Raw genomic sequence first — 22943 nt, 5'->3', positions numbered from 1 at the left:
GAGGACCTACTGTCAGACTGATGGAGCTTCCATGGCTGGTCCTGTAGTAAGAGGACCTTCTGTCAGACTGATGGAGCTTCCATGGTTGGTCCCGTAGTAAGAGGATCTACTGTCAGACTGATTGAGCTTCCATGGCTGGTCCCGTAGTAAGAGGACCTACCGTTAGAACTGGTCTTTCTACTAGTCCTGACATGGTTTCGAGGCCTGTTCAGAAATATTGTGCCCATAAATGTGCTGTGACAAAGAATGCTTTAATTGTGAATAAAATGTACTTCATAGCTTTCATTGGTAAGGTTATCAACATCTTGGATTGTGTAAAGCAGAAATACCAGGTTTAAAGTTATCTTGTAAACTGCAGCAGAGTTGTTGGGGGTAACAGATGTTACTGTCGGTATGGTTTTTGATAAGCTGGATAACCTGGGGGTGGATTGTCTCAGCATGATATAAACCCCAATGTTTGCAAACACAGAAAGGGATCTATTGATATAGTTTATTGGGGGGTGTGGGAGGGTTTTTGGGGAAGGGGAGGGTGTGGTAGGAGTTAATAGGGATTTCTTGTTTTATTTTCTTAGTACAGAATTAGACAGACATGGACCTTAAAGGTTTGTTTGTGGACCTCCATGATACCATAGGAGGTCTGCATCAACGGACTTCAGTGCAGGTAGTGCCTCATCAGAGAGAGAACATTTCAGTTGCTCTACAGTTCTGAAGCTGAATGTAATGATTATCAGTTCTTTACATGTGTACTAATATTCAGACACATTCAGTTGTTTCTATATTTATCTATAATTCAGGGTTTTCACACGGGGCTTCAAGTAAATTAATATTAGTGCCTGAAAAAGTCCTTGAACTTGACTTGCCACTGTACGACCCCTGATAATTCTTAATATGGTGTGAATGGGAAATACATTTGTTTTCTGTGAGTGAAATAATACAGTGAAGACAAGGTTATTCAGGAAAATAGTACATAGTGCTGCCTGAAACATACTGTGATCTTGTACTAAATGCTTTTTGAGTCATTTATGCATTTATGTGAATTTAGGAAATCTACAATAGATTAAGTGTACTTATGTTGTGCAATTTAACATTTAACATTTCATCGACTGAAATGAGATAATTGAACATGAAAAAATAGAAAATATATTTACAGAATAAAGTGCCAGAACTGTCAAGAAAATAACTTTTGTGTCCGTTTGTCTTTATTACTACAGACCGACTCAGATTAAGTCTGAGGCCGGTAACATCAACAGTGAGGACAAACCCAGCCTGTCACTCTCCTTCCACACTGAGTAGAAACCTACAGTCACTGGGTCCTGATTGTGACAGTGGAGCCCAGTTTGCACTGCAGGATCCAGAGATGGCATCAGTGAAGCTGGAAGACTGCAGTCAAACACTGGAGCTGAATGCCAACATTAAAGATGAAGAAGAGGAGGAGAAGATTAGGACAACTGTTAGTCATGGTAAGAGCTGGTTCTATCTATAAGTTATCTTCATATATTAGACCTCCATAGGTTATGACCAGTCTATTGTCAGGTTGAATTCTGTAATTCTGACATCACACATTCCTGAATAACTCAAAACTTCACAGCGAAGCAAAACATTTAAAAACTTGTCACGCCTGCCTTTGCCCACACATTGTCTCAAGAATGCTGAAAATGTTTAATACCCTCAGTCACCAAGTTAGGCATACAGGAAACACTGCACCTGGCAACCTTGGTTAGCGTGCACTGAGCCCGGCCCGCCACAGGTGTCGTTGGTGCGCGATGAGGATATCCCTACCAGCCAAACCCTCCCTAACCCGGACGACACTATGCCAATTGTGCGTCGCCGGTCGCGGCCGGTTACGACAGAGCCTGGGCGTGAACCCAGAGTCTCTGGTGGCCCTTAACCACTGCGCCACCCGGGAGGCCCTCAAAAGGGTTTTCTAATGATGAATTAGCCTTTTAAAATGATCAACTTGGATTGGCTAACACAACGTGCCATTGGATCACAGGAGTGATGGTTGCTGATAATGGGCCTCTGTACGCCTATGTAGATATTCCATAAAATATCTGCCGTTTCCAGCTACAATAGTCATTTACAACAATAACAATGTCGATACTGTATTTCTGATCAATTTGATGTTATTTTAATGGACAATCAATGTGCTTTTCTTTCAAAACAAGGACATTTCTAAGGGACCCCAAACGTTTGAACATTAGTGGATATTTAATATTTTGTATATATCAAGTTGTAGAAACATCTCAAGGATGATCATTGGAAACAGGAAGCATCTGAACTCAATTTTGAGTCTCTTGTTTATAATTTTTTTTATTTTTATACATTTTCAAAAATGCGTAAACCTGTTTTCACTTTGTCATTATGGGGTATTGTGTGTAGATTGCTGAGGATATTTTTGTATTTAATTATAGAATTAGGCTGTAATATAGCAATGTGGAAAAAGTCAAGGGGTCTGAATACTTTCCGAGGGCACTGTCAGACCCCTTCCCATTTCTCCCATTTTGGTATGTTACAGCCTTCTTCTAAAATTGATTCCATGTTTTTCCTCGTCAATCTACACACAATATCCCATAATGACATCACAATACCCCATAATGACAAAGCCAAAACAGGTTTTTAGAAATTCTTAAATTTAATAATAAAAAATAATAATTGCTTATTTATATAAGTTTTCAGACCTTTTGCTATGAGATGATCATTGAGATGTTTCTACAACTTGATTGGAGTCCACCTGTGGTAAATTCAATTGATTGGACATGATTTGGACATGCACACACCTGTCTATGTCAGGTCCCACATTTGACACTGCATGTCAGAGTTAAAACCAAGTCATGAGGTGGAAGGATTTGTCCGTCGAGCTCCGTGACAGGATTGTGTCAGCACAGATCTGGAGACAGGTACCAAAACATTTCTGCAGCATTTAAGGTCCCCAAGAACACAGAGGCCTCCATTATTCTTCAGTGGAAGAAGTTTGGAACCACCAAGACTCTTCCTAGAGCTGGCCACCCGGCCAAACTGAGCAAATGGGGGAGAGGGGCCTTGGTCAGGGAGGTGGCCAATGGTGGTGGCCCGATGGTTCTTCTCTGTCAGAGCTCCAGAGTTCCTCTATGGAGATGAGAGAATCTTCTAGAAGGACAACCATCTCTGCTGAACTCCGCTAATCATGCCTTTATGGTAGAGTGCCCAGACAGAAGCCACTCCTCCGTAAAAGGCACATGACAGTCCGCTTGGAATTTGCCAAATGGCACCTAAATGACTCTGACCATGAGAAACAAGATTCTCTGGTCTGATGAAACCAAGATTGAACTCTTTGGCCTGAATGCCAAGCGTCATGTCTGGAGCAAACCTGGCACCATCCCTACGGTGAAGCATGGTGGTGGCAGCAGCATGCTGTGGGGATGTTTTTCAGCGGCAGGGACTGGGTGATTAGTCAGGATCAAGGGACAGATGAACGTATCAAAGTATAGCGAGATCCTTTATGAAAACCAACTTGAGAGCAATCGGGACCTCAGTCTGGGGTGAAGATTCACCTTCCAACAGGACAAGCACACAGCCAAGACAAGCACACAGCCAAGACAACGTGGGAGTGGCTGAATGTCATTGAGTGGCCCAGCCAGAGCCCGGACTTGAACCCGATCAAACATCTCTGGAGAGACCTGAAAATAGCTTTGCAGAGACGATCCCCATCCAACCTGACAGAGCTTGAGAGCTTCTGCAGAGAAGAATGGGAGAAACTCCCCAAATACAAGTGTGCCAAGCTTGTAGCTTCATACCCAACAAGACTCAAGGCTGTAATCGCTGCCAGAGGTGCCTCAACTAACTATTGTATAAAGGGTCTGAATACTTACGTAAATGAAATATTTCAGTTATTTCTAAAAACCTGTTTTTGCCCTTGTCATTATGGGGTATTGCGATGTCATTTTGGGGTATTGTGATGTCATTTTGGGGTATTGTGATGTCATTTTGGGGTATTGCGATGTCATTATGGGGTATTGTGATGTCATTATGGGGTATTGCGATGTCATTTTGGGGTATTGTGATGTCATTATGGGGTATTGTGATGTCATTATGGGGGTATTGTGATGTCATTATGGGGGTATTGTGATGTCATTATGGGGTATTGTGATGTCATTATGGGGTATTGCGATGTCATTTTGGGGTATTGCGATGTCATTTTGGGGTATTGCGATGTCATTTTGGGGTATTGCGATGTCATTTTGGGGTATTGTGATGTCATTTTGGGGTATTGCGATGTCATTATGGGGTATTGTTTGTAGATTGATGTGAAGGGGAAAAAAACGATTTCATCAATTTTAGAATAAGGCTGCCCCCACACCACTAAACTTCCGGTGCCGACAGAGATGGCCGCCTCGCTTCGCGTTCCTAGGAAACTATGCAGTTTTTTGTTTTTTTACGTGTTATTTCTTACATTAGTACCCCAGGTCATCTTAGGTTTCAAATTTTTTTGGAATTGTTAGTTAGATTACTTGTTGGTTATTACTGCATTGTCGGAACTAGAAGCACAAGCATTTCGCTACACTCGCATTAACATCTGCTAACCATGTGTATGTGACAAATAAGATTTGATTTGATTTGATTTAATGTAACAAGACGTGGAAAAAAAATCAAGGGGTCTATTTACTTTTTGAATGCAGTGTTGATGTTATTTCATGCTACTGAGACTTGTATGGATGACACCAGTATTGCCAGCATTTGTTTTATTCACTGGGCTATCTGGAGTGATCAGAGAGGAGACTAAAGAAGTGAAGTAGACAAACTGCCAGTGTTTTAAAGTTCTCTGAAATTAGTCTGTGTAGTTACTAACCCTTGTGATGTTGAGTGGAGGATGATATCGCTCATCATTTTCACCACTTTTGCCTCTTATTAGTTTTTGACACCTACCCAGTTTTAGAATAGTTTGATTCCCCTTCCCATACAGCCTACTGAAATGAATACATACACTACCGTTGAAAAGTTTAGGGTCACTTAGAAATGTCCTTGTTTTGAAAGAATTTTTATTTTTTTTGTCCATTAAAATAACATCAAATTGACCATTAATACAGTGGAGACGTTGTTAATGTTGTAAATGACTTGTAGCTGGAAACGGATTATTTTTTTAAATGGAGTATCTACATAGGTGTACAGAGGCCCATTATCAGCAACCATCACTCCTGTGTTCCAATGGCATGTTGTGTTAGCTAATCAAAGTTGATCATTTTAAAGGGCTAATTGATCATTACAAAACCCTTTTGCAATTATGTTAGCACAGCTGAAAACTGTGGTGCGGATTAAAGAAGCAATAATAACATTCCTTTTTTAGACTAGTTGAGTATCTGGGTCATTTGTCGGTTCGATTACAGGCTCAAAATGGCCAGAAACAAAGACCTTTCTTCTGAAATGAAGGCTATTCCATGTGAGAAATTTCCAAGAAACTGAAGATCTCGTGCAGTTCTGTGTACTACTCCCTTCACAGAACAGTGCAAACTGGCTCTAACCAGAATAGAAAGAGGAGTGGGAGGCCCCGGTGCACAACTGGGCAAGAGGACAAGTACATTAGTGTGTCTAGTTTGAGAAACAGACTCACAAGTCCTCAACTGGCAGCTTCATTAAATAGTACCCGCAAAACACCAATCTCAATGTCAACAGTGAAGAGGCGACTCCGGGATGCTGGCCTTCTAGACACTATTCTGGTTAGAGACTGTTTGCATTGTTCTGTGAAGAGAGTAGTACACAGCGTTGTACGAGATCTTCAGCCGTTTCCAGCTACAATAGTCGTTTACAACATTAACAATGTCTACACAGTATTTCTGATCACTTTGACATTATTTGAATGGACAAAAATGTGCTATTCTTTCAAAAACATGGACATTTGTAACTTTAGAATTTATTCATTTATTTCATCACTAATGGTAGTGTATTTAAAAAAAAAAAATTAACCTTTATTTAACTTTCTTAGCATACTGGTTATTGTCCAGAATTTCCGATGACTGACGTGCCCAAAGTAAACTGCCCAGAAGCTAGGATATGCATATACTTGATAGCATTGGATAGAAAACACTCTGAAGTTTCTAAAACTGTAAAAATAATGTATGTGGGTATAACAGAACTGATATGACAGGCGAAAACCTTGAGTAAAATCCATCCGTAATTTTTATTTATTGAGGTCAAAGATTTTTTCAATTCTTGCCTATGGGATATTCAAATTGATAGGACCCAGATTGCAGTTCCTTTGGCTTCCACTAGATGTCAACAGTCTTTAGAAAGGGTTTCATGCTTGTTTTTTGAAAAATGAGTAATTGTAGTTTTTCCAAGATGTCCCCCATTAGAAAAGTAGTCATGTTGCACGCATCAACGAGAGTGCGCTCTTCGTTATTTATGTTTGCTATTGAACACACTATTCTCCGTCTTAAATATTATTGTTTATTTACATATTAGAATACCTGAGGATTAATTGGAAACTTCGTTTTACTTTTTTGGACGATCTTTACTGGTAACCTTAAGGATTCGTTTGTGTGCATGTTGAACGAGTGACCTACTGAATCAAGCGCGCCATCTAAACTGATATTTTGGGATATAATGAAGGATATTATCGAAGAAAACGACCATTCATTGTGTAGCTGGGACCCTTGGGATTGCAATCAGAGGAAGATCTTCAAAGGTAAGTGATTTATTTAATTGCTGTCTGTGATTTTGTGACGCCTGTGCTGGTTGAAAAAGTATTTTGACGTGGGGAGCTGTCCTCAGATAATCGCATGGTATGCTTTCTCCGTAAAGCCTTTTTCAAATCTGACAACGCAGTTGGATTAACAAGAAGCTTTTAAATGATGTAAGACACTTCTATTTTCATGAATGTTTAATATTCCGATTTTTGTATTTTGAATTTCGCGCTCTGCAATTTTACCGGATGTTGTCGTCGGTGTCCTGCTAGCGTTTGGACATAGGCAAGTCAGTTAAGAACAAATTCTTATTTTCAATGACGGCCTAGGAACATTGGGTTAACTGCCTTGTTCAGGGGCAGAACGATAGATTTTTACCTTGTCAGCTCGGAGATTCGATCTTGCAACCTTTCGGTTGCTCTAACCACTAGGCTACCTGTCACCCGGTATGGCCAGAAGAGTGGTCTGGTCACCACTCTGCCTGGTTCCTCTCGGTTTCTTCCTAGGTTCCTGCTTTCTAGGGAGTTTTTTTGTGGCCACTGTTCTTCTACATCTGCATTGCTTGCTCTTTGGGGATTTTAGGCTGGGTTTCTGTTAACCTCTCTGGGACCGTTTGGTACGCGAGCGTCCCACCTTTCAACTGCCAGTGAAACTGCAGGGCGCCAAATTCAAAACAACAGAAATCCCATAATTAATATTCCTCAAACATACAAGTATTTTACACCATTTTAAAGATACAATTGTCGTTAATCCAACCAGTGTCCGATTTCAAAAACTATTTTTGGCGAAAGCAGAACATATCGTTATGTTAGGTCAGAGCCAAGTCACAGAAAGCATTCAGCCATTTTCCAACCAAAGAGTGGAGTCACAAAAAGCAGAAATATCGATAAAATTAATCACTTACCTTTGATGATCTTCATCAGATGACACTCCTAGGACATCATGTTACACAATACATGTATGTTTTGTTCGGTAAAGTTCATATTTATATCCAAAAATCTAAGTTTACATAGGAGCGTTACGTTCAGTAGTTCCACAACATCCGGTGATTTTTGCAGAAAGCCACATCAATTACAGAAATGCTCATAATAAATGTTGATGAAAATACAAGAATTATGCACGGAATTATAGATACACTTCTCCTTAATGCAACCGCTGTGTCCGATTTAAAAAAAACTTGACCAAAAAAGCATAATCTGAGTACGGCGCTCAGACAACAAAATCAAGCCCAACAAATGTCCGCCATGTTGGAGTCGAGAGATGTCAGAATAACATGATAAATATTCACTTACCTTTGATGATCTTCATCAGAATGCACTCCCAGGAATCCCAGGTCCACAGTAAGTGCTTGTACTGTTCGATAATGTACATAATTTATTTCAAAACAGCTCCTTTTGTTGGTGCGTTCAGTACACAATCTAAACTCACCAAGCGCGTTACTAGTTTCAGACGAAAAGTCAAAAAAAGTTCCGTTACAGTCCATAGCAACATGTCAAACGATGTTTAGAATCAATCTTTAGGGCGTTTTTAACATTAATGAAGATTTATGTTCCAACCGGACAATTCCTTTGTCTGTACAAATGAAGTGGAACGTAGCTAGCTACCTTTCACGTGAGCGCGCCAGACTGAGGCTGTGGCACTCTGCCAGACCACTCACTCATAGAGCCCTTATGAGCCCCTCCTTTAGAGTAGAATCCTCTAAACAGGTTTTAAATACTGTTGACATCTAGTGGAAGCCTTGGGAAGTGAAAAATAACTAACATCACACGGTATCTTCAATGAGTTGAGTTGAATAACTACAAACCTCAGATTTCCCAATTCCTGGTAGGATATTTTTCTCAGGATTTTACCTGCCATATAAGTTCTGTTATACTCACAGACATCATTCAAACAGTTTTAGAAACGTCAGAGTGTTTTCTATCAAAATGTCCTATTTATATGCATATTCTAGATTTTTCGGCTGAGTAGCAGGCAGCTTAATTTGGGCACGTTTTTCATACAAGCTATCCAATACTGCCCCCTACCCCAAAGAAGTTAACTTCACTAGGGTAGGGGGCAGCATTTGGAATTTTGGATGAAAAGCGTGACCAAATTAAACTGCCTGCTACTCGGGCCCATAAGCTAGGATATTCATATAATTAGACGATTTGGATAGAAAACACTGTTAAAATAATGTTAAAATAATGTCTGAGTATAACAGAACTGATATGGCAGGCGAAAACCCGAGGAAAATCCAACCAGGAAGTACTATTATTTTGAAAGGCTGTTTTTCCATTGAAAGCCTATCCACCATACAAAGACCCAGTCTTCCTCAACATGTGACCAGTCTTTAGGCATTGTTTCAGATCTCTATGGCTTCCTCAACACGTGACCAGTCTTTAGGCATTGTTTCAGGCTTTTACTCTGAAAAATGAGGGAGATACACCGCTTTCAATGAGAGGACAGTGGACATTTCCATCCATGAGCCAGGCACGTGATCGGGAGTGCGCATTTCTTGTTTACCTTTTTCCATTGACGAAGCTTTTGTCCGGTTGAAATATTATTGATTATTTATGACAAAAGCAACCTGAAGATTGATTTTAAACATCGTTTGACATGTTTCTACTATCTTTTATTGTGTTTTTTTACTTTTTGAGAGTGCTTATTGTGCCTTTGGATTTCTGAACTAAACGCACCAACAAAACTGAGGTTTTTGGACATAAAGATGAACTTTATCGAACAAAACACACATTTATTGTGTAACATGAAGTCCTGTGAGTGCCATCTGATGAAGATCATCAAAGGTAAGTGATTCATTTTAATGCTATTTCTGACTTTTGTGAAGCTCTCCTTGGTTGGAAAATGGCTGTATGGGTTTCTGTTTCCAGTCGCTGAACTAACATAATCGCAGTGTGCTTTCGCCGTAAAGCCTTTTTGAAATCTGACACAGCGGTTGCATTAAGGAGAAGTTTATCTGTATTTGTATGTTTAACACTTGTATCTTGTATCAATGTTTATGATGAGTATTTCTGTTTTTTGATGTGGCTCTCTTTACTTTCATCGGATGTTTGTTTGAGACAATGCATTTCTGAACACAACACACCAATTTCAAATGAGGTTTTTGGACATAAAGATGAACTTTATCGAACAAAACACACATTTATTGTGTAACATGAAGTCCTGTGAGTGCCATCTGATGAAGATCATCAAAGGTTAGTGATTAATTTAATCGCTATTTCTGACTTTTATGAGACCTCTCCTTGGCTGGAAAATGACTGTATGGTTTTCTGTGACTAGGTGCTGACCTAACATAATAATTTGGTGTGCTTTCGCCGTAAAGCCTATTTGAAATCGAACACTGTGGCTGGATTTACAAGAAGGTTATCTTTAAAATGGTGTAAAATAATTTTAATTGTGGGATTTGAACCAGAAAGGTTACACACTTTGTGACAACTACTGATGTAAAAAGTGTTTCATAAAATACATTTGATTAACATATATATCACACCAAGTGACTGTTTTTTCTGATGTTCACACAGGATACCATGTTGAGACATTCTCCACATCCAGAGAGCAACAGCAGGAAGATCAGAGAGCTAAGAGGTCTCATCACTGCCCACATTGTGAAGAGATTTTCCCATTTCTATCACAGCTAAAAATACACCTAAAAATACACACAGGAGAGAAGCCTTACTCCTGCTCTGGCTGTGGAAAATGCTTCAAAACATCAACTGAGCTAAAACGTCATCAGAGAACACACACAGGAGACAAGCCGTATAACTGCTCTGAGTGTGGAACTAGTTTCTCTAAATTTTCCATCTTAAAAACACATGAACGTGTACATACAGGAGAGAAGCCTTACGTCTGCTCTGACTGTGGAAAATACTTCACAACATCAACTCATCTAAAAGTTCATCAGAGAACACACACAGGGGAGAAGCCATACTCCTGCTCTGACTGTGGAAAACTTTTTAAAACATCAAATGAGCTAAAAGTTCACCAGAGAACACACACAGGAGAGAAGCCTTTCTTCTGCTCTGACTGTGGGGCAAGTTTCGCTCAGCTGGGCACCTTAAAAACACACCAACGTATACACTCAGGAGCGAAGCCTTATTCCTGCTCTGACTGTGGAAAATGTTTTAAAACATCAAAAGAGCTAAAAGTTCATCAGAGAACACACACAGGAGAGAAGCCTTATTCCTGCACTGACTGTGGAAAATACTTCACAACATCAACTCATCTAAAAGTTCACCAGAGAACACACACAGGAGAGAAGCCTTATTCCTGCTCTGACTGTGTAAAATGTTTTAAAACATCAAAAGAGCTAAAAGTTCATCAGAGAACACACACAGGAGAGAAGCCTTTCTTCTGCCCTGACTGTGTAAAATGTTTTAAAACATCAACTCAGCTCAAAGTTCATCAGAGAACACACACAGGAGAGAAGCCTTACGTCTGCTCTGACTGTGGAACTAGTTTCTCGCATCTTTCCAACTTAAAATCACATGAACGTATACATACAGGGGAGAAGCCATACTCCTGCTCTGACTGGGGAAAATGCTTCAAAACGTCAACTGTGCTAACAGTTCATCAGAGAACAGACACAGGAGGGAAGCCTTATTCCTGCTCTGACTGTGGAAAAAGTTTTAAAACATCAAATAAGCTTTAAGTTCACCAGCGAACACACACAGGAGAGAAGCCTTATTACTGCTCTGTTTGTGTAAAATGCTTCAAAACAGCAACGAAGCTAATAGTTCATCAGAGAAAACACGCATGAGAGAAGCCTGCTTACGTCTGCTCTGACTTTTGGGTGAGTTTCTCTCACCATAGCAACTTAACACACCAATGTAGTCACACAGGAGAGAAGTCTTACTCCTGCTCTGTGGAAAGGTGGGCGTTTAACTCAAACTTCTAGCCAAAGGCTGCTGTGTTTAGAATCTCATCAAGGAGGACTGTAGCATTTTAGCTAATCAGCAACTTTGCAACTACTTACTTACTACTTTTTAGCTATTACTTAGCATGTTAGCTTAGCATGCAACTTTGCAACTACTTACTACTTTTTAGCTATTACTTAGCATGTTAGCATATCATACATATTACAAGTTCGTAACATATTGTATGAATAGCAATGCGTAAAATAACGTAAGAATTGTAATTCGTAACATACGATACTTCCTAGAAGTTGTATTATACTGAACAATTTAAACACAACAATTTCAAAGATTTATAGTTTGTATCAGGAAATCAGTCATTTTAAATAAGAGGCCATAATCTATGGATTTCACATGACTGGGCAGGGGAGAGAGAATAAAGTAGACGGCACGGGTCAAAGTAATTGATTTATGACCCTGTGTCATGATGACGTGTACATGTCCAAATATGGGCCTCCGGCCAAGCCATCCTGTTCCTGTGGTCACGTGTTAGAGGGTGTGTGTTATTTTATATCTATATTGCATCCTTTGAAGTAGTCATGGTGATTGATGTCTAGGGGCCTGGTTGAACTGGGGGGGTTGAGTGTTTGAACTTTTTAACGTGTATGTCCCCCACCCCCAGTTTTATTGCCCTTATGGTTGTTATCTGATGAAGCAGGAATGTCCTGGGGTATTGGCTGTGGCATATGCATTTTAAATATCCAGAACAAGGCCTGTCACAAATATTACCGAAGGTGGCTCCCCTTCTTGTTCGGGTGGCGCTCGGCGGCCGTCGTCGCCGGTCTACTAGTATTTTACCTAAGGGTACTATTTTTGTTTTTATAGTTACTCCTGTGTTGGGTATAACTATTTTGTTCCTTTGATTTTGGACATTAAAGCGTGTTTTTTCCCACATCCTTTGCTCTCTGCGCCTGACTCCACACCCATTCACTCATTGAGCGTTACAGTCTGAATATTTATGCAAATAAGGTATTCATTTGTATAAATTGACAAATATGTAAAAAACTTTTTTCACTTTGTCATTATGTGTATATTGATGAGGGGTAAAAAATGCATTTAATCAATTTTTGTATAAGCCTGTAACGTAACAATATGTGGAAAAAGTCAAGGGGTCTTGTATAATGCCCTGTATATGCTTTAAACTACAATTTAAGGATCTGAAGTGGTAAACACAAAGGCATAATGTGAAATGCATGTCCAATGGTTATTTCTGTATGAGTCACATTAAAACACTAGGTAGGGCAGTGGTTATCTGTATTAGTATTACCAACATAAAAACACCTAGGTAGAGCTGTGGTTCTCTCCGTATTAGTAATATCTCTGTGTTTCCCACATTAAAACACCTAGGTAGAGCAGTGGTTCTCTCGGTATTAGTATTATCTCTGTATTACCCACATTAAAACACCTAGGTAGAGCAGAGAGGACAGAGCATGTGGCTTTGTAACACACAGGTGTTTCATCTCCACACTGGGATGATTTTAACAGTGCAATGCCTCTCAGGCCTCATGCCTCTCAGGTAGGAGGGTACCAGAAAGAAATGAATAAAAAACACAAAACTAATGAAGGAGCACACAGGGCCACAGCACTTCAGGAACACACAGTTACCAACAATATATCCCTGTTGTCAATACTTTCAACTGGCTCAGCTCGCTGTTACAGCACAGCACCACCAAATTCCATGTATTGAGTAACCATCTGTCTTTTGTAACCAGAAAAACGTAACATAATACTGTTTTGAGAGTCCCTGATTTATATTTACTATGTTACACCTAGTCTATGAGAGGAGGCTGCACCTAAATTATACACAGCAGGTCAAGAGGTGTGTTTTCCCTTCAGCATCTGCATGTGGCATAAGCTCACCCACCTCACAGCATGAATCTAAAATGGTTAACCTTGGCTGTGAGTGATGGGGAAAAAATCTGACTACGGCAATTACTTGAATAATTCAATGGATGTTTTGTATACAGACTTGATGAGTAAATTGTCTTGTTTAAAAAAAAACGTGACTTCGCAATGGGTCCGTCAATGGGAATGGGAATTGGGCCGTGCTTCAGCTGAACTGCAGTATGGAAAATGCCCTCTGAGCACAGTGGAAAGCATGCTTACAGACTGGAAGCCTGGCCCCTTGATCCGAAAGAGGTGTAATTGCAGACCGCAATTAGGGGCGTTCTCTGATATCGGGTGTTTCATGATATCTACTTTAAACCAATTGATGCTCCCCATTGGTCCGTGGCCGTTTCTTTTGCGTTGGGACAACAGTTGTTGACATCTGTTACATTGTAGCTAACCCTAACCCTTTTCCTAACCTTAACCTCAGTCTCCTAACCTGCCACGGTAATTCACCTAAATTGCCACTTTAATTATCCTAACCTGTAAGGGGCACACTCCAACACTCAGACATAGTCTGCGTTCCTAAATTCGCTCTGGCTATATACTCCGATTTCAGACCACTCTCGTCTGAGTGCCAGAGGGAAGAATAATTGATGAAAAACAAACGCTCAACACCCCTTGAATACGGCCGGTGTCAGTAAGCGTCGTCAAAAAATGCTTTATTAAATTGTTGCCTGAAGCACAGTTAAAGTCACCAATGCTCTCTGGATAACATGAACACAGCCTAACCAGCTCTGCTAAGGCGAGTAAAATGGTCAGAGTTCTTTCATTTGTACTGAAAGTAGCTAGCAAGCTAGCCAATGCTAACCAGTTATCTTGGATGCTTGACTGCCGTTGTGAGGTCAGAACGCTTGAATCAACCCTCCTCCTCCGCCAGAGCGTCCAGTGTGTCTCTGAACGCTCCGAGAGCGATACGAACTGACAGTCTGACAACGCTCTGAATTTACGAACGACCAAGCGCACTCTGGCACTCCAGATTGAATTTAAGACCACATCCATAATTTAAAAATAAAGTATTTGTGTTTGGTGAGTCCGCCAAATCAGATGCAGTAGGGATGCGCGAATTTAAATGTTATCCTGTCCTGCTAATCATTCAAAATGTAACGAGAACTTTTGGGTGTCAGGGAAAATGTATGGAGTTGAAAGTACATTATTTTCTTTAGGAATGTAGTGGAGTAGAAGTTGAAGTTGTCAAAATATATCAAAAGTAAAGTACAGATACCCCCAAAAACTACTGATGTGGCACTTAAAATATTTGTACTTAAGTACTTTACACCACTGATTGCAGGGAATACTGACTGAAGATGTTCCTCCCTACGAGGCCCATGAGACTGTGTAGGGATGTGATTTGAATCGGACTGTGACTGAACGAGTGGGATGTTGTTATTTATCTATTTTTGTATTTTGTTTTGACGTCGTTGTTCCCCCTCCCCTTTTCCGTAAAGGAAATGTATTTTCTTCTACAGTTTATTAACCTTACAGTAGGTGGCGGCAGACACGTTATATTTGTGTAAATGTCAGTATACCAGAGAAGAAGATGACGCTGCTGCGCTATAGTAGTGGGGAACAGGAAGTTCCGGGTCGAAACGACAGAACTGTGTTTTGAAGTCGATAGTGGTTGTGTCCGTTTGTAATGTACCATTGTAGGTATGTAATAGCATGTTTAAACTTTCTAATGTCGAGAGAATATATAACACGATAGGTAACAAATCCGTCAATGTATTATCACGTTTGGTAAAGGATTTAATTGTATGTGTTATTTGGGGTCAAACCGAGTGAGTGAAGAACGTGTTAAAAAAATTTACGTAAAACGTGTAAAGAAATATTTTACAAGTCACATAGATAGACTTTGGGTTTGTCTGAGTGTATGTACATAATTTCGTTAGTCATTTCATAAAGATTCCACTGATTTGAGTTCGTTTTTACATGTTCTTGGTTTTGTGTAAAATGTTTATGAGCTGGTAAATAGCCTCGGCCGAACCATCCTGTTCTCGCGAGTTTACATACACTGTTTCGTCAATGAAAGCTCGCGAGATCGAGATGGTTCGGACGAGGCAAGTCAAATGGCGGGAACGATTTCGGTCGTCTTTCTATGAGTTTATTCGTGGTGAAATGGCGACATGAGGCTGTGTGATAGCTTCCCTCTATTTTGACACTAACTGAAGTTATCCTTCACCATTTGGAGAGAGAGGCCAACTGCATGGAATGGCGTCGATTAATGCGGATGAATCGGAGCACGTGTCAAACTCATTCCATGGAGGACCAAGTGTCTGCGAGTAATAATGTGTTAGAGTGGAAAGTTGGGATGGTGTTTGAGGAGACCACAGGGCCTCATTTACACCCTGATTAACCAAGGCCATAAAAAGAGGTGAAGTTAAACTGGGATGCAGCTGTGTAAATGAGAACTTGTTCTGAACGAGCCTACCTGGTTAAGTAAAGGTGAAATAAAACATTGAAAGTGGTAGATTGTTAATATCTTGTGCTAGTCAGGTTCAGCAAGGGAAGATTCTTCAATTGGAAAATCATAATGGGACAAAGTGCACTTATGTTGTACAATTTAAAATGTGTACTTTGTGTCTAATGTGAATGAATGTATTGTCAGGGATTATCTACCTGATCTACTGAAATAAGATAATTGAACAAGAAAAACAAGAAAATATTTTTACAGAATAAAGTGCCAGAACTGTCAAGAAAATAACTTTTGTGTCCGTTTGTCTTTATTACTACAGACCGACTCAGATTAAGTCTGAGGCCGTTAACATCAACAGTGAGGACAATCCCAGCCTGCCACTCTCCTTCCACACTGAGTAGGAACCTACAGTCACTGGGTCCTGATTGTGACAGTGGAGCCCAGTTTGCTCTGCAGGATCCAGAGATGGCATCAGTGAAGCTGGAAGACTGCAGTCAAACACTGGAGCTGAATGTCAACATTAAAGATGAAGAGGAAGAGGAGGAGAAGATTAGGACAACTGTTAGTCATGGTAAGAGCTGGTTCTATCTATAAGTTATCTTCATGTATTAGACCTCCATAAGTTATGACCAGTCTATTGCTAGGTTTAATTCTGTAATTCTGACATCACACATCCCTGAACAACTCAAGACTTCACAGCGAAGCAAAAACTATTTAAACTTGTAACGCCTGCCTTTGCCCACACATTGTCTCAAGAACTTTGAAAATGTTTAATACCCTCAATCACCAAGTTAGGCATACCTCATTTCAAAATAGGCCATGGCATCATCACTGTCAATATTGAATTATAATTTGTTTGCTGCACAGAATATCAGATCTCAACAACGATTGGAGAAGTGTTGAACAGAACCAGTAGACTACCACATCCTGATGATTTATATCTGATGCATATATAATTCAGATTTTATAGATCAATTTGTAGAAACATCTCAAGGATGATCAATGGAAACAGGATGCACCTGAGTTAATTTCAAAGTTTGGGGTCACTTAACACCAGTCTCAACGTCAACAGCGAAGAGGCGACTCCGGGATGCTGGCCTTCTAGGCAGAGTTGCAAAGGCCAGTTTTATTGCTTCTTTAGTCTGAACCACAGTTTTTAGCTGTACTAACATACATTTAGAAAGGTTTTCTAATGATGAATTAGCCTTTTAAAATGATCAACTTGGATTAGCTAACACAACGTGCCATTGGATCACAGGAGTGATGGTTGCTGATAATGGGCCTCTGTTCGCCTATGTAGATATTCCATAAAATATCTGCCGTTTTCAGCTACAATAGTCATTTACAACAATAACAATGTCTTCACTGTATTTCTGATCAATTTGATGTTATTTTAATGGACAATCAATGTGCTTTTCTTTCAAAACAAGGACATTTCTAAGTAACCCCAAACTTTTGAATTTATTCATTTATTTCACCACTAATGGTAGTGTATTTATTTTTTATTTTATTTTTTAACCTTTATTTTATGTCTAATCCTGTTTTCACTTTGTCATTATGGGGTATTGTGTGTAGATTGCTGAGCATATATTTTTAGTTAATTTTAGAATAAGGCTGTAACATAACAATGTGGAAAAAGTCAAGTGGTCTGAATACTTTCCGAGGGCACTGTCAGACCCCTTCCCATTTCTCCCATTTTGGTAGGTTACAGCCTTATTCTAAAATTGATTCCATGTTTTTCCTCGTCAATCTACACACAATATCCCATAATGACATCACAATACCCCATAATGACATCACAATACCCCATAATGACATCACAATACCCCATAATGACATCACAATACCCCATAATGACATCACAATACCCCATAATGACAAAGCCAAAACAGGTTTTTAGAAAGTCTTGCAAATGTAAAAAAAAAAACACAAAAAAAGATAATAATTGCTTATTTACGTAAGTATTCAGAACCTTTGCTATGAGATGATCCTTGAGATGTTTCTACAACTTGGAGTCCACCTGTGGTAAATTCAATTGATTGGACATGATTTGGACAGGCACACACCTGTCTATGTCAGGTCCCACAGTTGACAGTGAATGTTAAAGTAAAAACCAAGTCATGAGGTGGAAGGATTTGTCCGTAGAGCTCCGAGACAGGATTGTGTCGGCACAGATCTGGGGACCGGTACTGAAACGTTTCTGCTGCATTAAATGTCCCCAAGAACACAGAGGCCTCCATCATTCTTCAATGGAAGAAGTTTGGAACCACCAAGACTCTTCCTAGAGCGGGCCACCCGGCCAAACTGAGCTACCTGGGGAGAAGGGCCTTGGTCAGGGAGGTGGCCAAGAACCCGATGGTTCTTCTGTCAGAGCTCCAGAGTTCCTCAATGGATCTTCCAGAAGGACAACCATCTCTGCAGGACTCCACTAATCATGCCTTTATGGTAGAGTGCCCAGACGGAAGCCACTCCTCAGTAAAAGGCACATGACATTCCGCTTGGAGATTGGCTATAGGCACCTAAAGGATTCTGACCATGAGAAACAAAATTCTCTGGTCTGATGAAACCAAGATTGAACTCTTTGGCCTGAATGCCAAGTGTCATTTCTGGCGCAAACCTGGCACCATCCCTACAGTGAAGCAGAGTGGTGGCAGCAGCATGCTGTGGGGATGTTTTTCAGCGGCAGGGACATGGTGACTAGTCAGGATCAAGGGATAGATGAACGTAGCAAAGTATAGAGAGATCCTTGATGAAAACCTACTTGAGAGCGCTCGGGACCTCAGACTGGGGTGAAGGTTCACCTTCCAACAGGACAACGACCCGAAGCACACAGCCAAGACAACGTGGGAGTGGCTTCGGTACAAGTCTCTGAATGTCATTGAGTGGCCAAGCCAGAGCCTGGACTTGAACCCGATCAAACATCTCTGGAGAGAACCCTCCCCATCCAACCTGGCAGAGCTTGAGAGGATCTGCAGAGGAGAATGGGAGAAACTCCCCAAATACAAGTGTGCCAAGCTTGTAGCTTCATACACAACAAGACTCAAGGCTGTAATTGCTGCCAAAGGTGCTTCAACTAACTATTGTCTGAAGGGTCTGAATACTTACGTAAATGTAATGTTTCAGTTATTTCTAAAAACCTGTTTTTGCTTTGTCATTATGGGGTATTGTGATGTTATAATGGGGTATTGTGATGTTATAATGGGGTATTGTGTGTATAGTGATGAGAAAAACAACAATTGAATCAATTTTAGAATAAAGCTGTAATGTAACAAATTGTGGAAAAAGTCAAGGGGTCTGAATACTTTTTGAATGCATTGTAGACATTATTTCATGCTGCTAAGACTTGTATGGATGACAACAGTATTGCCAGCATTTGTTTTATTCACTGGTCTATCTGGAGTGATCAGAGTGTAGACTAAAGAAGTGGAGTAGACAAACTGCCAGTGTTTTAAAGTTCTATGAAATGAGTCTGTATAGTTACTAACCCTTGTGATGTTGAGTGTAGGATGATATAGCTCATCATTTTCACAACTTTTTACTGTTGTTAGTGTTTGACTCCTACCCAGTTTTAGAATAGTTTTATTCCCATACAGCCTACTGAAATGAATACATACACTACCGTTGAAAAGTTTAGGGTCACTAGGGATGTTATTTTAATGGACAAAAACCTGAGAGAAAAAATCCAACCAGGAAGTGGGAAATCTGAGTTTGGTCTATATTCAACTCGGCTCCTATTGAAGATACAGTGGGATATTGGTAATGTTGCACTTCCTACGGCTTCCACTAGATGCCAACAGTCTTTAGAACTTTGTCTGATGCTTCTACTGTGAAGTGGCGCTGAAGGAGAGTGGAATGAGTCAGAGGTCTGCCAGCAGCCACGAGCTGACCATGCCCGTTGACATGAGAGTATGCACCAGTTCCATTTGCTTTTCTGAAGACAAAGGAATTCTCCGGTTGGAACATTATTGAAGAATTATGTTAAAAACATCCTAAAGATTGATTCAATACATCGTTTGACATGTTTCTACTGACTGTTATGGAACTTTTTGATATTTTGTCTGCTGTTAGTGAACGCGCTTCGTGACCTAGGATTTGTTTACCAAATGCACTAACAAAAGTAACTATTTGGACATAAATGATGGACATTACCGAACAAAACAAACATTTCTTGTGGGAGTCCTGGGAGTGCATTCCGACGAAGATCAGCAAAGGTAAGTGAAGATTTATAATGCTATTTATTTTGTTGACTGCTTAATATGGCGGTTATATTTGTGTCTTGATGGGCTCTGAGCGCCGACTCAGATTATTGCATGGTTTAATTTTTCCGTAAAGCTTTTTTGAAATCTGACACAGCGGTTGCGTTAAGGAGAAGTGCATCTCAAATTTTGCATAACAGTTGTATCTTTTAGTAATGTTTATTATGAGTATTCCTGTAAATTGATGTGGCTCTTGTAAGGCGACAGTGTAAACTCAGATTTTTGGATATAAATATGAACTTTACCCAACAAAACATGCATGTATTGTGGAACATGAAGTCCTATGAGTGTCATCTGATGAAGATCATTAAAGGTTAGTGATTCATTTAATCTATATTTCTGCTTTTTGTGAATCCTCTCTTTGGCTGGATTAATGGCTGTGTTATTCTGTGAATAGGCACTCACCTAACATAATCGTTTGGTTTGCTATCGGCGTAAAGCCTTTTTGAAATCGGAGACTGTGGATGGATTTACAACGAGTGTATCTTTTAAAATGGTGTAAAATACATGTATGTTTAATTATGGGATTTCTGTTTTGAATTTGGCACCCTGCAGTTTCCCTGGCTGTTGAAGAGGTGGGATGCTACCGTATCACGTACCCTAGAGAGGTTAACTGCCTTGTTCAGGGGCAGAACGACAGATTTTTACCTTGTCAGCTCGGGGATTCGATCTTGCAACCTTTTGGTTGCTCTAACCACTAGGCTACCTGTCACCTGTTATGGCCAGAAGAGGACTGATCACCGCTCTGAGCCTGGTTTCTCTCTAGGTTTCTTCCTAGGTTCCTGCTTCCTAGGGATTTGTTTGTGGCCACTGTGCTTCTACATCTGCATTGCTTGCTCTTTGGGGATTTTAGGCTGGGTTTCTGTTGGGCACTTTATGAAAACTACTGATGTAAAATGGGCTTCATAAAATACATTTGAATGACATGTATATCATTTGAATGACATGTATGGTTCTTTTGATATTCACACAGGATACCACGTTGAGACATTCTCTACACCCAGAGAGCAACAGCAGGAAGATCAGAGAGCTAAGAGGTCTCATCACTGCCCACATTGTGAAGAGATTTTCCCATTTCTGTCAAAGCTAAAAATACACCTAAAAATACACACAGGAGAGAAGCCATACTCCTGCTCAGACTGTGGAAAATGCTTCACAACATCAACTGATCTAAAACTTCATCAGAGAACACACACCGGAGAGAAGCCATACTCCTGCTCTGACTGTGGGGCGAGTTTCTCTCATCTGGGCACCTTAAAAACACACCAACGTATACACACAGGAGAGAAGCCTTACTCCTGCTCTGACTGTGGAAAATGCTTCACAACATCAACTGATCTAAAAGTTCATCAGAGAACTCACACTGGAGAGAAGCCTTACTCCTGCTCTGACTGTGGAAAATGCTTCACAAGGTCAACTTATCTAAAAGTTCATCAGAGAACACACACAGGAGAAAAGCCTTACTCCTGTTCTGACTGTGGTGAGAGATTCTCTCAAATGAGCACCCTAAAATCACACAAACAAGTACATACTGGAGAGAAGCCTTACTCCTGCTCTGACTGTGGAGTGAGTTTCTCTCGACTGGATACCTTAAAAACACACCAACGTATCCATACAAGAGAAAAGCCTTACTTCTGCCCTGAATGTGGGAAGAGTTTCTCCCTATCGAGTACCTTGAAATCACATGAACGTATACATACAGGAGAGAAGCCTTACTCCTGCTCTGACTGTGGAGTGAGTTTCTCTCGACTGGATACCTTAAAAACACACCAACGTATCCATACAGGAGAAAAGCCTTACTTCTGCCCTGAGTGTGGAGAGAGATTCTCTCAAAAGACCAGCTTAAAAGCACACCAATTAATACATACAGGAGAGAAGCCTTACTTCTGCTCTGATTGTGGGAAGAGTTTCTCCCTGTCGACTACCTTGAAATCACATGAACGTATACATACAGGAGAGAAGCCTCACTCCTGCTCTGACTGTGGAAAACGTTTCTCCCGATCGGGTACCTTGAAATCACATGAACGTATACATACAGGAGAGAAGCCTTACTACTGCTCTTTCTGTGGAAAACGTTTCTCCCGATCGGATACCTTGAAATCACATGAACGTATACATACAGGAGAGAAGCCTTACTTCTGCTCTGACTGTGGGAGGAGTTTCTCTGACAAGAGCAACTTAAAAACACACCAACGTATACATTAACTTCATGTGGGTACCTGGGACTGTTGCGTCCCACCTGTTCAACATCCGGGGAAATTGTAGAGTGACCAATTCAAATTTAATTACTATAAATATTTACATTTCATGAAATCACAAGTGTAATACATCAAAATAAAGCTTAACTTGTTAATCTAGCCGCTATGTCAGATTTAAAAAAGGCTTTAAGGCGAAAGCAAACCATGCGATTATCTGAGGATGGCTCTCAGCACACAAAACATGACATACCAGCCAAGTAGACTAGTCACAAAAGTCAGAAATTTGATGATCTTCATATGGTTGCACTCACAACACTCCCAGTTACACAATACATTTTCATTTTGTTCGATAAAGTCCCTCTTTATATCTTGAAACCTCCATTTTGTTGGCACATTTTGTTCTGTAATCCAATGGCTCAAATGCGGTCACAAGAGGCAGACGAAAATTCCAAATAGTATCCGTAAAGTTTGTAGAAACATGTAAAACGATGTTTATAATCAATCCTAAGGTTGTTTTTAGCCTAAATAATCAATCATATTTAAACTGGCAACAGCGTCGTCAATATAAAAGAAAAACAAGAAAGATGCTCTCTGCAGGACCCAGCTCTGGGGACATCCCACTATCC

The 22943-nt window shown here is 40.3% G+C and overlaps 2 protein-coding genes across 7 annotated transcripts in view; both read left to right on the top strand.

Annotated features, from left to right (window-relative positions):
• The window catches only part of LOC110528894 (oocyte zinc finger protein XlCOF6-like), a 680129-nt gene that overhangs the window by 635339 nt on the left and 21847 nt on the right, over window positions 1–22943 (top strand). The window contains exon 1 of one of the 5 annotated variants that reach the window (XM_036951164.1): window positions 14812–15821. The exons of 3 other annotated variants lie outside the window; for them this stretch is intronic. The gene's annotated coding sequence lies outside the window, so the exon portion shown is untranslated. Of the gene's footprint in view, window positions 1–14811; window positions 15893–22943 lie in introns of those variants that run through there. One more of the 5 variants, XM_036951162.1, reaches the window with a different exon arrangement.
• LOC110528776 (zinc finger protein OZF-like) lies at window positions 1316–22511 on the top strand. Of its 2 annotated transcripts, none has more exons than XM_036951269.1 (2): window positions 1316–1460; window positions 21093–22511. In XM_036951269.1, exons 1-2 carry the CDS (start codon window positions 1358–1360, stop codon window positions 22322–22324), a joined length of 1335 nt encoding a protein of 444 aa, XP_036807164.1. In that variant the 5' UTR covers window positions 1316–1357; the 3' UTR covers window positions 22325–22511. The 2 variants fall into 2 exon arrangements, with proteins under 2 accessions (XP_036807164.1, XP_036807165.1); XM_036951270.1 differs by lacking the exon at window positions 21093–22511 and adding an exon at window positions 10175–12760.

This window comes from Oncorhynchus mykiss, chromosome 18, assembly GCF_013265735.2.
Source record: "Oncorhynchus mykiss isolate Arlee chromosome 18, USDA_OmykA_1.1, whole genome shotgun sequence".
In the NCBI taxonomy this organism is placed as follows: domain Eukaryota; kingdom Metazoa; phylum Chordata; class Actinopteri; order Salmoniformes; family Salmonidae; genus Oncorhynchus; species Oncorhynchus mykiss.
This window is presented reverse-complemented; position numbering and strand designations above follow the sequence as displayed.